The 17,391-nt window shown below is 44.5% G+C and overlaps 1 protein-coding gene and 1 long non-coding RNA gene across 2 annotated transcripts in view; one reads left to right on the plus strand and one right to left on the minus strand.

Moving 5' to 3' along the window:
* LAMB2 (laminin subunit beta 2) overlaps positions 1 to 17,391 on the plus strand; it is a 61,640-nt gene that overhangs the window by 2,768 nt on the left and 41,481 nt on the right. Inside the window, 4 exon segments of the mRNA XM_075574446.1 lie at positions 10,445 to 10,617; positions 12,020 to 12,155; positions 16,171 to 16,244; positions 17,200 to 17,388. Of these exon segments, the coding sequence (XP_075430561.1) occupies positions 10,445 to 10,617; positions 12,020 to 12,155; positions 16,171 to 16,244; positions 17,200 to 17,388 (572 nt within the window).
* Positions 10,256 to 17,391, minus strand: part of LOC142468199 (uncharacterized) — a 53,202-nt gene continuing 46,066 nt past the window's right edge. The window contains exon 4 of the long non-coding RNA XR_012788601.1: positions 10,256 to 10,611. This is a non-coding gene — a long non-coding RNA (uncharacterized LOC142468199). The remainder of the gene's footprint in view (positions 10,612 to 17,391) is intronic.

The raw sequence follows: 17,391 nt of genomic DNA on the forward strand, positions 1-17,391 counted from the left end.
CCGAGTGTGTGTGCCTGCGCACGAGCGTGCACAGCGTGAGCGGGGACTTACATATATCTATATATCTATATATGTAAGTAACCGCCGCAAGCGCCGCCCGCTCAGCGCGCTCAGCGCTAGCGGGGACACAGCCTTAATCATGCACAGAAAAAAAACATAAATATTTTCAGCTGATTTTCTCTATGGTTCGTTCTGTGTATGAAACAGCAGGCAAAAGGCATTTGGGACACTGTTGATTTTGCTTTCTGGATGTTTCCATTAGGATTATTATTATTATTATTATTATTATTATTATTATTTCATGCTTGTAAACTCATAACAAAAATGTAGCATTTCCCACATCCCATGAGTAAAACCAGATTACCGTCCCAGTGGTGGTTAGATCTATTTCTCTGGTGCTGTTTCAATGTTTCCTGAATTGAGTACAGCCATCACATCCCCCGGCATTGCTCTTTGGCACGGTATCAGCTCCGCTCCTGAGTGCCAGGGTGCATTGTAATCACACAATAAGTTGCCTCAAGATTAACAAGGTGGCCGACCTGAACGATGGGCATTCTGCAAGTAGCTCTCCTTTTATTTAAACCCAGCACGCACATTGGGTTAATAGTATATTTCTGTTATGGGGGATCCACAGTCCAACACAACTTAAATCCAGGACTCGGGAATCCACCTTATTAAACTTTCATGCGAGAACTAGGAACTCGTTCTGTGTTGCAGATCAGCAAAACCAGGACATTGGCGATTTGGAGCCATGTAATGACTGAAATGTATCCGATCTTTTTCAGAACGTTGAAGTGTTGGTATTTTTGGAGGATTAGCAATATTTTTACAATCCCCCATATTGTAGGACGAAGGAGAGGCTGCAGGCTGGTATATATTTCCACTCAATGCACCACAAGCTGAGCATGCTAATTAGGCCTCGGCCATGTTCCCTGCTTGCTGGCGGAAGCGCGCTAACTAGCGCTCCCGCTCAGCACTGAGCCCCTACAGCCGCAATTAGAGCGGCTTTAGTAGGGGCTCACCTGCGCTTCCACAAGCGCGCAGAAGCGTAGGTCTTAGGGGAATTTAAAATTCCCCCGCTTGCCGGTGCGACAGGCCGGTCACGTGAGCGGTTCGCCCAATGAGGGCGAACCAGCTCCGTGACGTCACTGGACCGCCCCCGGCCAGTGACGTGCCCGCCCCCTGACGGCGCGTGCGGTAAGCAACCGCAAGGCCAGGGAAAGCACCCGCTTTCCCTGAGCCTCAGCGCGCCTCAGCGAGCAAGCAGGGAGCCTGGCCGAGGTTAGACAGCAGGATGTTTTGACAAGCAGACCGCTATATGAAAGCTTAAACAAGACTGCAATGTTAGAATCAGCCAGGTTCTGCTTTAACTCTACCCCAGGGGCACGGAAGAGACACAGAGATCAGTGCATTCTAGCCTTTGGGGCGAGCTGGCACAGGTGTTTGTACTTGAATTAGCACCAGTAAAACCCCTTAAAAACCTCAAGGGAATTCTGAGGTCCCAGAGGCACCAGCACAAACCTGCGGCCCTCAGGGGAGATGGTGTAAGAATAACGGTACATTGTGGGCCAAACATTTCCCAATCAAGTGGTGCTTTCATGAAACTGGCAGTGGGGAGGAGAGGGAGGAGAGGGAGGAGAGGGAGGGCCCGGCTCTGGCAAGGAGAAGCACTGCGCATTTTTGTTTGCGTTAGGGAACTAATAGAATGTGTAGCACGCTCTTAAAAATACATCTCACTAAGCTGGACAGCTGCTTCATGAGAGAGAGAGGGGGTCTGCAGGGGAGGAACAGGTTGCCATCTATACACATGTATTGGGTGCTGTTCACAAAAACTCCTAGCAACTAAAGCGGGGAAGGGAATTTGGTACTGTAATGGAACGCCTGCAGTATGGCTTTATGTAATCCCCCAAAAGTCTACCGTTTCTGGCAGTGGAGGGGTTAATGGTGACGGATTTGATCTTTGAAGTGGGAGTACCCCCACTCAGCGTCCAGCGCTAGCTACCTTGGCCAAGCCATCCTTATTTGACTTTAAAGGGGCTGTATTTCCTACACCCTCACCTTTATCCTAAGGTAAACGGAATTTCTAAGGAAATGAGAGTATTTGTGTATAATTGGACACTATTCTGCTTGAAGAGGCTGTATTGTACGTAAGTGGGAGTGCTGGTGTACTCGGCCGCTGGGCAGGTAGATGACACTGCTACATTGTAACTTCCACGTGTTCTGTACGGAATCCCCTTTGTAGGATACACAGAACAGACACGTTCCTCTTTAATGCCAGGAATGGTGAGAAACAACCAGCGCCTTGTCCTGAATGTTTGCTAAAGTTTACGGCCTGTTTAACTCCTCCAAATCTCAGAGACCCCTCTGAGTGAGTTTCAGTTGAAAGGTAACTGCAGTCTTGAGTGTTATATAACCCCCTCAGTGCCAGAGTGCCCTCTTCGGGTTCACGGTGCCAGGGTCCCACTGACCAGCCAAGAGCTGCTGTGGGTTGAGACCATGCTACAAACGTTACATCTATTTTGGTGCTTTTATCTCACTGCTAAAAAAAAGACATTTTGGATATAAAAAGCATGGATAACTAATTAACCGGGGAGACCTGCGTCTGTTTAGAAGGGTGAGAGCTTGGGTTGAATGAGAGGGCTGGCCAACTCTAGTCCTCTAGAGCCACCAGTAGGCCACTGATTGAGCCACCCGTGCTGAAGCAGGGATATCCCTAATACTTGGCCTGTTGGTGGCCCTTGGAGACTGGAATTGGCACACTCCTGGGCTACATGAACAGCAAAAGGCATCTAAACCCAACAAGTGGGAACTGTACTGTAAAATCAGAACTGTTTTAAAAAGCCAACATATTCATATAGTCACAGATGCAAATGGCGCAGAAACCAATGCGCTGCAGAATGTGCCGGCACCGACTGATGGAATCGATTTAAACACATTTTTAAAGTTCTCATCATATCGGTGCCATGAACCATTGTGATCCTATTACGCAGCTATTGCAGCTGTACTTATAGTGAGCCAGGGTACATACTTGTGTTCTAACATAACTTTCCTGGCATCACTTCGCTTTGTAAACCTTACACCCAGTCCGGCTCTTTATAAAGAGGAATTTTCTGTGTATCCAGCTGGTTACCCCATTGTTTTGCTGAGTGGGCACCATGCTTTTCATATGGGAAATATGCCTTCCAAATCCTCCGTGGCCCATACAATAAGTAGCCGGGTAAACAGATCCGGCCAGCAATGCCTTGCCGCATGTAAATATGCCGTTGTAATATACAGGCATACCCCGCATTAACGTACGCAATGGGACCGGAGCATGTATGTAAAGCGAAAATGTACTTAAAGTGAAGCACTCCCTTTTTCCCACTTAGCGATGCATGTACTGTATTGCAAACGTCATATACGTGCATAACTGATGTAAATAACGCAAGTGTAACAGGCTCTATAGTCTCCCCGCTTGCGCACAGCTTCGGTACAGGTAGGGAGCCGGTATTGCTGTTCAGGACGTGCTGACAGGTGCATGCGCGAGCTGCCGTTTGCCTATTGTGCGATATGTCCTTACTCGCGAGTGTACTTGAAGTGAGTGTCCTTAAACCGGGGTATGCCTGTAGTTCACTGGAGCTGTAGGCAATTTTGAAGGATTCATTTTAATGAGTATTGTATTTAAACGTAGGAAATTTCTAGTACAAACGCTACCGCTCACAGGGAGAAAATGCATAGGATTTTCTTTACAGATGTTTACAGCTGAGCAGTGACTGGGGCCTCTGCAAAAAAAACCCCCCAAACTAATATCAAATATGAGAATGGTCATTAAACCCAATATCAGTGTATCTTGCAAGAGAGGATATTGCTTTAAAGAAGTAACTGTTAAAGAAACAATATACTTGTTAGTATTGAAACGGCGTACATATTTCTTGTTACCATCGAAATAACTTTTTAAACATTGAAAGCCAGGCTGGCGGAGCGTGCAGCCGAGTCCCCCGGTCTGCAGTGAGCTGCAGGGGGAGAGACAGGGGGGAGGGACGGGGCCGCGGCCGTGACGTCACCGGGCAGGTTCGCCCTCATTGGCTGAACCGCCGGGGGCGTGGCATAGCGCTCCGTCGCCCGTGGCCAGCTCAATTTTCAGGTATCCTTGAGAAACTCAGCACGGCGGTCCCCCCTCGCAGCGGGGACCTGGCCTCAGGTGTATGTTTCCCAGGCATAACTATCAGTCTTGTCGTGCTTCCTGATCCTGGCTCCTGACCTTAGCTTTTCCTCCGGACTCCGCTCTTCTGTTCTCTTGACCTCGGCTATGTATGACCATCCGCACTTCTCAATCCCGACCCCAGCAAAGCACCTTTACGATCCGCTCCTCTCCATCCCGACCTTGGCAAAGTACCACGACAATCTGCTGCTCTCCAATCCAGACCACGGCTAAGCACCTCCTACGATCTGCTACTCTCCAACACCGACCTCGGAAAGTGTTACTGACCATCCAGACCTGTCCTACCCCGACACGGCTACATCGACCAATCTACACTCCAGACGCGCCCATGCGGCTGTGGGTTGGTGTTCATCAAATCCTCACCTCGGTCTCGTGGTCATGCCTTGTTTGTGGTGGGCACTCCGTTACAAATACACACCCACCCTGCACGAGTCCAGCACCCTTGCTGCAACCATATGTGCAAGAGGTCTGCTTACCAAAGCTCTGAAGGATTTCTGTGGACTGGGTGGCACAGTTCTCAGCTGGTTCAGATCGTTTCTCACTGGCAGGTCACAGAGAGTATCTTCAGGAGAGTACGCCTCTGCACCATTGCTCCTGTCATGTGGAGTGCCACAGGCTTCTACCCTATATCCTACTGTATATTGTTCGCAGTGTACAGGCTGCCACGATGTGACATAATAAGACGGCATGGCCTGGGTTATCATTGCTATGTAGAGGACACTCAACTCTACTTTGTACCATGTACTGTACTAAAGACCCATTAGCAGTCTTCAATAGATGTTTATCTGAGCTCCTAGAGTGGATGAGTGCCAGTTGGTTGAGGTTGAATCCTGAAAAGACAGAAGTGCTCCTGGTGGATGTTCACCATCGGAAGACAACAAGACTGCAGCTGGGTCAACACACTGGCCTTAAGCTTGGGGATTCCCAGTCGCTTGACTTGATGTTGTCCTTGACTGTGACGTGACCCTTAAGCATCAGGTGTCAGTCGTGATCAAATCTTCATTCACGGCTGGACTACTGCAATGCGCTCTACCTGGGTCTTCTGGAAAAAGAGCTGCACCTCCTGCAGCTGGTGCAGAATGCTGTGGCCTGGTTGTTAACTAAACTTACCCGTTCTTACCACATGTTCTCTGTTGTCTACACTGGCTGCCCGTAAAATGACCAATTTATTTCAAGATTGTCTTGTTGACATTCAAAGCCCTATAAGACCAGGGTCCCAGCTATCTGAGAGAGCTTCTAGTTCCCTACACTCCCACCCACTCCCCGCGATCTGCAGGTGAAGGGCTCCTAACAGTTCCCACAATCTCTATGACTTCCTTTGCGGCCCGAGCTTTTAGCCACGCTGCTCCCACTCTATGGAACTGCCTCATACAGATTGAGAGGCCTCTCTGGAGATCTATAAAAACTGGCTCAAGAAATACCTGTTTACTCAGCCATTTAATTAATGAACCACAACCTTTCCGGCATTTAATAGCTAAAGTACCGTCCCATCCTGTAGTGTATCTTCCCTTGTGTTTGATCTCTTTTCTAACCTTAAATATTTTCTTCTTTTTTCCTTTTTGTGACTGAAACGCTTTGAGTCCCATTGAGAGAAAAGCGCTATATTAATAGAGTTATTATTATTATTACAAAATAGAATTAACTATCTCCACTTTATTTACATCAGTACATAGACGTACAATGAAATGTAGCTCTACTCCTGCACATCCCCTATTCCTTCCTTTCTCTGTCCTTGTTCCTTCCTGTAATCCCCTCCTTGCGGGAGGAGGGGGTCAAGGAGGATGCCCCTTGATTGTGGTGTTAGGTTGCGGAGGGGGTGCCCTTTGCCTACGGGACAGTACAGACCCCTCTGGTAGTTGAAGGGTTAATCTGTTACTCAACAGCTCTCAATAAAACAAATGAGGTGTTTAGAAATCATCAGTATTCTTATCATTAACAAATCCTTTATTGTCCAAGAAGTAGCACAGCGGGGCCAAAATCAGTTTGCAGGCTGCTTTAAGGGCTGTTACAAGGAGCTCTGTAGGGGACGATCACAGTCCTAGTTAAGTCACTTGGAGTTTTCGGCAGATCGCATATCTCTGTGTGACTATCTGATAAAATACACTTATATTTAATTAGAAATGGTTCAAAAAAAAAGGTTGGACATCTTTTTAGAAAGGAAAGGTATACAGGAATATACCAAATAAGTATACATGAGAAGGATGTTGATCCAGGGATTAATCCGATTGCCAATTCTTGGAGTCAGGAAGGAATTTATTTTCACCTTATGAGATGCCATTGGATGATATGTCACTGGGGTTTTTTGTTTGCCTTCCTCTGGATCAATATACTGTAAGTACGGATATAGGATAAAGTATCTGTCGTCTAAATTTAGCATAGGTTGAACTTGATGGACGTACGTCTTTTTTCAACCTCATCTACTATGTAAATGGTTCTTCGCATTGAGTGACTTTCCATGTGCTGCTTATGCAGAGTTCACAATGTACACAGCACTCTACCATGAATTTTGCAGGCACAATGCGTTCCTTGCTTGTAGAGCTTGCAATCTAATTTTGGTGCCTGAGCCATGGGAGATAAAATTATTTACCAAATGTCACAAGGAGCTGAGAGCGGGAATCACCCACAGACAGGTAAGGCATTACCACTGAGTCACAGTACTCCATCCTTCTTTGGCATAGATCATGGGTGGGCAACTCAGTCCTCAAGGGCCCCCAACTTCCCTGCTTCAGCACAGATGGCTCAGTCAAAGACTGAGCCGCTGATTGAGCCACTTGTGCTAAAGCTGGGACTGATTGAGCCACCTGTGCTGAAGCAGGTACTGATTGAGTCACCCTTGCTAAAGCTGGGACTGATTGAGCCACCTGTGATGAAGCAGGTACTGATTGAGTCACCCTTGCTGAAGCGGGGACTGATTGAGCCACTCCTGTCCAAACGCTGAAGAAAGGTCGTGGATGACGTTCTTAGCTGTTTGCCTCCTGTCTCATTGAAACAAAGAGCACAAACAGGAAATCGCCACTTACGGCTGTAATTATTTTTCATAAGGGAAAGCAAAGATCTTTTTTTTATGATAAAATGAGCAGCGCCCAGGGATGTTTCCTAGGCCTGTGTTCTGCCTCCCGTTGTTTTATACGATGAGAAATCTGAAACCCCGGGATAGACGCCAGGGCTTCTGTTAAAGGAGCAGTTCCTCCTACTCCTTTATCTTTCCTAGCCCCCATATTTTTGGACAGAGTGGGAACTGTAGGTCCCTCTGAGCAAAACGCCACTATTTATATTGATTTAACTCCAGGGACCAAATAGGTTCAGTTTTGGGCGCTATCCACTTTTTCACCAGAATAACGAGATATATTGCGATAAATTTGTTTAAATAAATAATTCTGAATATGTTCTAGTACGTAGGTGGGTAACCTATTTTTCAATGTAGCCATGTGAATTGAAATTCGCCACACCATGTAAAAATGCACCCCCCCCCCCCGGGGTCTGGGCCCGCCCCCACCGTTCTCTGATTTGGTTATCCTCTCCTCCGCTCAGCACTCGCCTCCGCACTGCTCCCTGTCACCGTCCGTGGCCCGCCCCCTCGGCAACAGCGCTTCCATTGGCCGACACACTCGCACTTGCCACCACCACCACGCCATCAGTCATCAAACGCTAAGGCCCCGATCCACAAAAGGGTGCTAACCTTCAGCACGACTCTGCTCAAAACTGAAGCTTACAAACCTTTTGTGGATTTGGCCCTAAGAATAGTATATAGAACCGCACTGTGGTACAATCTGATGCTCCTTTTCCACATTGTTTTACAACGTGTTGCTTACCCCACCAACCCCCCCCCCCCTACCCCCAGGTGGTAAAAGGGTTAAAACCAGTATCTCAGAACCTGGACACAGTGCATCACGCTTGGTTTGCAGGGGCTCCGAGCTGTGGTTAGCAGGGGAAGGCTTTCCGAGCAGGAATGTCGGAGTGACAGAGTGCTGAGTGCTCAATAACTGGCAGGATCAAAATTCTTCCTCTGCAGTGATTAGATGGGAAGCAACAAAAAGCAAATTGTCTGGGTAGGCATATTTCTCAGGGAGCTGGCGCAGGAATTCTTACGGTGGAGAGATAGGGAGGTGGGAGGGAGGCCCTCCCTGGGGATCTTCAACTGTTATACCGGCAGAGCAGAACCTTCAGCAGGAGCGGGCAACTCCAGTCCTCAAGAGCCAGCAACAGGTCAGATGTTCAAGATATCACTGCTTCAGCACAGGTTGCTCAATACTGAGCCATTGAGTGAGCCACCTGTGCTGAAGCAGGGATATCCTGAACATCTGACCTGTTGCTGGCCCTTGAGGGGTAGAGTTGCCCACCTGTGACCTCCAGCATTTAACGCGCTGGTTCCGTCTGGCATGACGGTGCCACCCGGACTCGCACTGGGTTTATTTCGGGAGGGATAGGAATGAGCTGTGTTTTTATTTTTAAGAGAGCATATTCCAATGTATTCTTAGTCTTGCCCATGATGGAAAGGAGCAGGTGGGAGAGGGACCGGGAGGATAAGGGTATTTTGTTGTATGGACTAAGAAAGGATTCTGCAAATTCCTCCTTTTGAGGATGAACAAAGCGCACGGAGCGACAACTTCAGAATATAGCTAACCCAAAATGTTATTAATATAGCAAATAATCAGCTGCCCATTTGTATTTGTTTTAATACTGATTGAGGACAGAGCCATTGATATTATTAAAATTGTTGCCATTTGTATACAGCAATGTGCACAATATTACAACGCTGTGTCCGCACACCTGTCTGCACACCTGTCTGCACACCTGTCCGCACACCTGTCTGCACACCTATCTTTCACTTTCACTCTGACCCAAATGTTGTATTTTAATTTTTTTACAAATGTGTCTATGTTTTATTTTTCTTGGCCCGATGCTTTGAAATCCTCCAGGAATGTTCTATTTCAGAGAGATGTTAATATCACTTCGTTTCATACACAGTTATTAATGGCATGGTCATCTTTGATGACTGACCAGGTCACGTCAACGTTGGAATCACTGCAGCCGTCTTACCTCAGTAACAGGGAAATTAGAAGTTTTCCCCTTGCCCTGCTAGGTTGTTGCCCCACCCCTCACCCCCACCCAAACCAACTAGAACAATCTGACCCAAGGTTTGGAATAAACAGGCCACAGCTTCATTTAACAAACCCAGTATAACAGTCATAGCCTCGCTGTGTCCTATTACCTAAACCCCCTCGCCATTAAGATACCTGCATAGATATAAAGGACCCAAGTAAGTATTAACAGTATGATGCCCTCCGAAGCCCCCGCATCTGGGGCATCCTTCGTAGATAATATCCGCCCAGGTCATCACACAACGTAACCCTTTCTTAGCTGCCCGTCTAGGACCTCACCAGAGGGGGTGGATTTATCCCTCCTTTCTCACACTCCTACTGAGCCTCCCCAATACTCCAATACAGATGCTTGCTCCAGTACCTAATCTATACCCTTGAGTTATATGTTCTATGTCATATAACTATATATATATATATATATATATATATATATATATATATATATATATATATATATATATATATATATATATTTATCATAACACACTGAAGTCTCCCAGCTGCAAAACAGCACATTTTGTGCAAAAAAATACATCGTATTGTAAAAAAACATTACTTAGAAAGCAAATTACATTTTCCATTTGCTAAATCTGGTGCTGTTTCATTTTCACTGGTTCTGCCCAGTTTTGCAGCTGAGAACATTTGATAACTACAACCCATAATGTATTATGATAACATGCTACAATGGTATATTCTGTGCACTGTTGGGTACATGTGGAATAAATGTATATATATCTGTGTATGAATCAACAGCATCTGGTTTCAGCCTTGTTCGTTTTGCGTTCTTTTGTGCGGCCTGTAATCTCTGCTGGGGAAAATCACAGATAAGCATTTGCCTTTTATTTAAAACCAACCAGCGTAAACATGACTCTATTCTGTTCCCAAGCTGTGCCATGGAGCGCGAGCTGGCACGGGGGGGACCCAGGTAAAGCAGTCTGATAACTGTACACATGAAATGTTTTATTAGAGCGAGCTGGTGTGATTATGCCTCTGCGAGCTGTCTGCATAAAGGCACTGAGGGTTCACACAGTGAAGACTTGTGAAGTGGTTATTAATGTATTGTGACAATGCAAGTATCCTGCAGCATGGCGCCCACTGACATATTGTATCTTGCTGTCACTCCACATGTATCTCCTTTCAGCGCTGGTGGCGGGAGTCGTCTCCCAGGGCCCAGAACAGCAGCATGGCTGTGCTCAAGGCAGCTGCTATCCTGCCACAGGGGACCTGCTTGTTGGCCGAGCAGACAAGCTCAAGGCTACGTCAACCTGTGGGCTGCGGAGGGCACAGCCCTACTGTATCGTCAGTCACCTGCAGGTGAGCAAGGCAGAGAAGGCGTTACTACAGGACCAGACAGGCACATCATTCACAAGCAATCAGGAAGAAAAAAACATGAGTTTGTATGTCTTTTAATGCCTCTATATATTTTGACATTACATTAGATCCGGGTTGTCAGACATCTCTGTATATACGGCATTTTCCCTTATTTCATTGCCTTGCCCCTGAAAGATTTGTCGGGACGCATAATTGTCCCGTATTTTAGTGCCTTGATGTGTAATGAATGCACTTCTAATTACTGTCATCAAATCAGTCCTAAAAACATAATAGATTTGTATCCGAGTGTAATAGTTCCTTTTACGTCGATAACCAGGCAGTGTCCTAACTTTATTATTTTAATAAGGGGATATCTCATAACACCACGACCGCCACCCCTATAGGCGTTACTTTATCTCCCAACGACACGTGTTAGGTCAGCGTGCCTCTTTCCCCGCGCCACCAAGAGGAGAGATGATAAAAACCAAAGAACATAGCGGTTAAGCGGGAGATACCATTTAGCCCGAAGCATTTGCAAATTATTCATCGCTCATTATGACATCACACTTTCATAGTGGGTTACGGTGTCCCATATAAAAATTGAAATGTGGCAACCCTACATTCGATACTTCAAGGAAATACATATTCAGTGAAATATTTATATTATTAGATGTTTTGGCACTTATTTTATTTACCATCTTTTATTACAAAGTTCTCTAGAAAAATCCCATAACCGTAACTATAATATTGTTTTCTTATATAGCACTGACGGTGCACAGAGCGCTTTTTAAAGAAATGCTGCAGGCATGACTCTCTGACCCAAAGAGCTTACAATCTAATTTTGGAGCCTGAGGCACAGGGCGATTAAGTGACTTGCCCAAGGTCACAAGGAGCTGACACTGGGATATAAACCAGGTTCATCCACATCACAGGCAGTGTCATTACCAATGAGCTACCGCTTCAGCGTAGAAAAGCAGCTAACCCTAACTGAGAAATACAGCACATATTCAGCAGCCAATTGTATTTCATTTTAATGTTGATTGAGGACAAACGACCATTGATATTAGGAACAATGTTGCCATATGCATAACGTTAGAGCATTGCGCTGTGCATCTCATGGTGCTTTAAGATACTTGGATCTCAATCAGTGTTCTGTGTCTTTAACAGTATATGTCCCACCATTGAACAGCCCTGTTCTAAGGGATTAGAGAGCACAGTTATAATGCTTTGCATGTTTGAAGGCAGATAATACCATATACAGTACCCAAGCGAAGCAAAAGGCAGAATCTGTCTTGAATCCCCATTAGATTCTATAGAAGAAGGCTGTACGCTGACCCTAATGAATGGTATAGCCTGGCCTTAATATAAAACCCTACAGAATGCTGGTTACTCTTCTTCCCACCAGGATGAAAAGAAGTGCTTTGTCTGTGACTCCCGCAAACCATACAATCCCCTGTACAACCCAATTAGCCACCGCATCGAAAATGTCATTACCGCCTTCGCAACCCATCGCAAGAAGGAGTGGTGGCAGTCTGAGAATGGTAAGTAGAGTTAACATGATTGACCCCTGCACTGCATGAGGGGCCTTTGTAATGTGTTACAGGACTGCCTGGAAGGACAGGGGTCTGCAGACACTATGGCCCATGTTTATTAAGCAGTGCTATTTCACAAGACACCTTCCAGTGCAGAAAGACACTTTATGGCCCATTCACTTGAATGGGGGCAGAAAGGTGTCTCGTGGAATAGCAGAGCTTAGTAAATACGGGCCTATATGTGATAAATGTCTGCTAAATTATGCTACTTTCATTATAGACAATGGAAGAACAATAGTTGGGTTTGTTAGACAGCCCTTTTTCTAATATTGGGTGAGCGCAGCTTGAGACTAATTGAAATACCAGTGGCTTACTGTATATAGGCTAAGAAAAAAGAAATAAGGCGCTCTAGTGAAGACTTTGATAGTGCAATATTAGTGAACTAATAATTAGTTGTGAATATAATATAAAATATAAATAGAGTGACTTAGCTAAGCCTATGAAACACAATTAAGTGAAAAAACACACAATAAACACAGTGATAGGTGCTTACTGAATAAAGTGATTATATGCAGCTCAAGAAACCCATGAAGAATGGTTACAAACTTCTCCCCCGTTGGTATATGCAGCAGAAAGATTTGGGGAGCGCAGGGGTCATCACATATGAAAAATAAAGTTAAAACAACATTATAAACAAACAACATTAACAACGTTATTACGCTACGTTGTTTTAACTTTGGTAGAAAAGAGGGGGGGGGTGATAGACAGCACTCTGACACAATGACTCAGCAAAGTTGCAGGGTGCACGGAACAGGAAGGGACCCTAATTCCCTTCAGAAGTACTAACAAACCAAAGGATAGTACCAGCACTCTCTGTCTCACAGCTACAGATATAGGCGAATACCAGTGTAGGGAATATGAATAATTTAATGACACTAATAATAAACTGAAAATATAGCAACAATAGCCAATACGCCAATGCAAGAATAAATATCACCATAGAGAAAATCAAAAAAGGGGGTAGAGGGGAAAGAAGGAGAAGGGGAAAAAACACAAAAGAAAAGCAAAAAATCACAAAAATGGAAAAAGGAAAGCAAACTAGGTGATATTTATTCTTGTATTGGCTATTGTTGCTATATTTTCAGTTTATTATTAGTGTCATTAAATTATTCATATTCCCTACACTGGTATTCGCTTATATCTGTAGCTGTGAGACAGAGAGTGCTGGTACTATCCTTTGGTTTGTTGTTTTAACTTTATTTTCCATATGAGATGACCACTGCACTCCCCAAATCTTTCTGCTGCTTACTGTACAGTATATGGCAGTTTAAGTTAATGTATAAGTATTGGGGACTTCTTTAACGAGCCACCTCATTTCTACTGTTCTTTCCACTAAATATCTTTAATAACGGTTAATTTGATTACATATATATATATATACCTGAGTGCTACTTTAGTCTAGAAGGCAGATTATACATTTTCTATTACAATTTGATGTTATAATCCTCCAACGAGCCTTTTATATCTAGTTTCTGACTAATCGTTCCTGTAAAAGTCCCTCCCCACTTGTATTTGTTCCGCCAGACAGTATAAATTACCCCAGAGCAAAAGGGAAGGGGGGAAAAAAAGAGAGGATTGTTAAAGAATTTCTCAGTCTTTCCACTGTCCAAAGCGGAAACACTGACTCATCTCACCATTATCCACCGAGAGAAATCTGAACAGTGTTATTCTATTTCTGTATTATTCTGCGTTCCTGTCCAGTTTTTCCTTATAAAACATGTCCGTTTATTTAATTCTGTTGGTCCAAAACCAACAACACAGGACAAGGTTAATAAAGAACTATCATATTGATAAGAATATGAACACTTCATATACCAGATTCCATCATAGCAGTGGTCCATCTAAGAACACAGTACTTTCACTTGTCATCGTTACATAGTTACAAGGTGCATAGTTGTATACATATTGTGTGTATCAAGTTAGGGATAATACTTCTGTTTGGCCTTAACCCAACATAGAATGTTCAACCATAAAGAATACATGTAAGTCTTGTGATTTTGTGCGTGCGGAAAGCAGGTGCAAGGCTGCAGTAAATCTTTGGTCAATTCCCCATAGAAAGAGTAGTTGATGAGTGCCAGGGCATTAGCCGTTCTGCATACCAGTAGCTGCAGCTGCCGTGTAGCCAAGTATTAACACCACAACACTTGTTGAAGAAACAGCACCTGATTTATCATAGGAAAAAAATCTTATTTTTAACAATATTGGTGCCAGAATGTCCACTACACCCACCATTCCGACAATGCATCCGATTGTGTAGTGATAACATGGGTGTGACCTCCCTCCTCTTTCATTTCAATGACATCCACAGTTCCTTGAGAGCCGAAGATACGATCTCCACTAGAAACAAGCAGCAGTCATGATGTTCACTGAACAGTATAAGGACCACTTTGTACCAGGGTTGATGGTGTCCAATGAAGCTCACTAGGTCACTCTAATCCCTCTGCTTAAAGGAGGTTGTGACAGTAGGGACAACCTGGCTAGCATATTAACGGTTAAGCCTGGTTAGTGCCCCAACCAATCAAATAATGGATGCCAGGTTTATTAAAGAGACATCCAAATACGAATCCAGAGAGAATTTAATGCACCGCCAAAGAGAGTGGGTCCAAAATTGGATTAAAAATAAATCTTTTATTCGTCCATATGCAAAAACCTAGGTTTTCACTTCTGTTTTTGCATATGGACGAATAAAAATATTTATTTTTAATCCAGTTTTGGACCCACTCTCTTTGTATCACTGAACATTCTCTGCTTATTAAAGAGACCATCTTATTTCAGCCAAAATGTCTGACTTGTGTGGTACTGTGTGCCTCTGTATGAGTTTATTTCCCCCATGGATATATATTATAATATATTCGAATTACTCCTTTGTGTGTTGGGCGGGTACTTCACTTGGACAGCCAGGACATAAAGGAATCTGGGCCTGCTATATGGAAGGGATGTTGACTCGGCCCTGGAGAACAATCACCCTAAAAGCGGAGCCATTGTTCATCCCAGACTCTGAGGCAGCTATCTCTGAGGAAGGCATCTGGCTGAAACTGGAAACTGAGGCCTGGGTTTCCAGTGGTCAGTTTGGATTTCCCAATCTCCTTAAGCCCACCTCTGTGGGCTCTCCTAAAGCACTGTCACCTCCCACGGCCCTGATTCTCCCATCACAGGTGAGCCCTCACTCTGTGATTGCCCTACGTAGCATCCGTGCGGTGACTGACCAACATAGCATCTGTGCTGTGATTGGCCGGCATGCAGCATTTCTGCTTTGATTGGTCGCCACCCGGTCTCGCATGCTTTTTGATGGAGACCGGAAACTATGTAAACCCCTGCCATTCACAGTTAGTTATATTAGATCCAGACTCACAGTCTGGCAGACAGTTGGTGTGTTACTCTGAGGTTTATGCTGGAGACACACAGATCCAGAATGAGGCTCGGTTGCATAGATGAGCAATACTTTTAAACTTGTTAGGACACAACTAGCATCCCTATGGTACCGTGATACCCAGAGTCTCTCGGTGTGTGGAAGTGACGCCCAATACCTAGTGAGCTAGGATTCTCCGCTGTAACTACTGCTTTGGCGAGTTTGAACCTAAAACCTTCTATTGTGTTGCTTCTGTTGGCTGCTGCCAAAATAAACTTGTTTTATTTAACTCCTCCGTTCTGTCTGGTGATTGTGATCCCACGTAATTTCCTGGTCTCTTGTGACAGAAGTCGATACATTTGTCTATAACTTTATTCTTGAGTATTCCTTGGTTCTCACCATAATTGCCAAGAGACATTTTAAATTCCCAGGAAGACCACTTTCAAAAACTGATACATTGGATAGAATGGGTTCTGAGACCTTACAGTGTTTGGGAATTGGGCTGAGACAGTTGTCCAAGTGGTCTTCCTGAGCCATGAAAGTCTACGATTTAATGTTAATAAGATATTATAGATGGAGAGTGTATGGATATTTTTTTTCTTTGGTTTCATGTAGGTGTTTCTGAAGTCAGTATTCAATTAGATCTGGAGGCTGAATTTCACTTCACTCATCTCATTATGACATTCAAGGTAACTTATAATATCACTGGTTGGCGATTCCGATAATACTGCATGCCCTGTGATGGGCTTTTTCCCTAAACTTCCTTACCTATTCATACAAAGCAATGAACATTCATCAGAATAAGCAAAGCATTGGGAAGAAATGACCGGCAAGGTACCATTAACAAGCAAGGATATTACTGTATGTACTAAAGAATTATGTTGGTGTGGAGGGTTGGACTGAGGCTCCATATAAGTCTAGGAAATGACTGACGCTAAAGCTGAATTACTATAGAGGGTCTTCCAATAAGCAGCACTCACCTTAAATAAGTTACATTTAATAAGTCAGAGCACTAGCATTTAACTCTTTTCGTGCAAGAAGCTCTGGCAACCCAGTGCTTTAAAATGCATTGCTGACCCCCTGGAGTGACGCTAAAAAGGTCAAACACAGCTTTTTGGAAACAATTTTTGAAATTTATATGATATTTTAGCTCTTTCTGAATGGGGTCATTTTTACATTACATGCAGTATATTTTCTTGCTTGCTACAATAGGAGAACTATAAAACAAGGGGAAAGGGAAAGGAGGGGGCAGGGGAGGGGAAAGGAAGGGCTCCCACATCAGCTATAGGACACTAGGTAATATGCAGATAGTCAGAGATCGTCTCTGGTGCAAAAGGGGACAGAGGGATATGCAGACAGACAAACGAAAGATTCCCCCTTGAATGCACTCAGATAGATCTAATAGAAATGATGTAGTCTATTAAAATCATTTTAATCAATAATAAAATAGTAGTTGTACAGAGGGGTGTGGTAAACAAACTTGTCTGTCTGCATACAATAGGAGCACGTCTGCTATAAGCTATGTGCCGTTTGCTTAACCACATTCCCAGATTTTCTATGGGTTGTTATGTTATTTTTCTTGTTTCATATACAGTTGACTTCCTTCTCACTTCCAGTTTGTAATTGTATTTTCCTGTGGTTCAGACGTTTAGACCGGCAGCTATGCTGGTGGAGCGCTCCGCTGACTTTGGCCGCACCTGGCAGGTGTACCGATACTTTGCGTATGACTGTGCCGCCGTCTTTTCCAATGTGTCACGCAGCGCCCTGCGCAAGGTGGACGATGTTATCTGTGAATCCCGATACTCCGACATTGAGCCGTCCACTGAAGGAGAGGTA

The sequence above is a fragment of the Ascaphus truei genome, chromosome 17 (genome assembly GCF_040206685.1).
Source record: "Ascaphus truei isolate aAscTru1 chromosome 17, aAscTru1.hap1, whole genome shotgun sequence".
NCBI classification, from domain to species: Eukaryota; Metazoa; Chordata; class Amphibia; order Anura; family Ascaphidae; genus Ascaphus; species Ascaphus truei.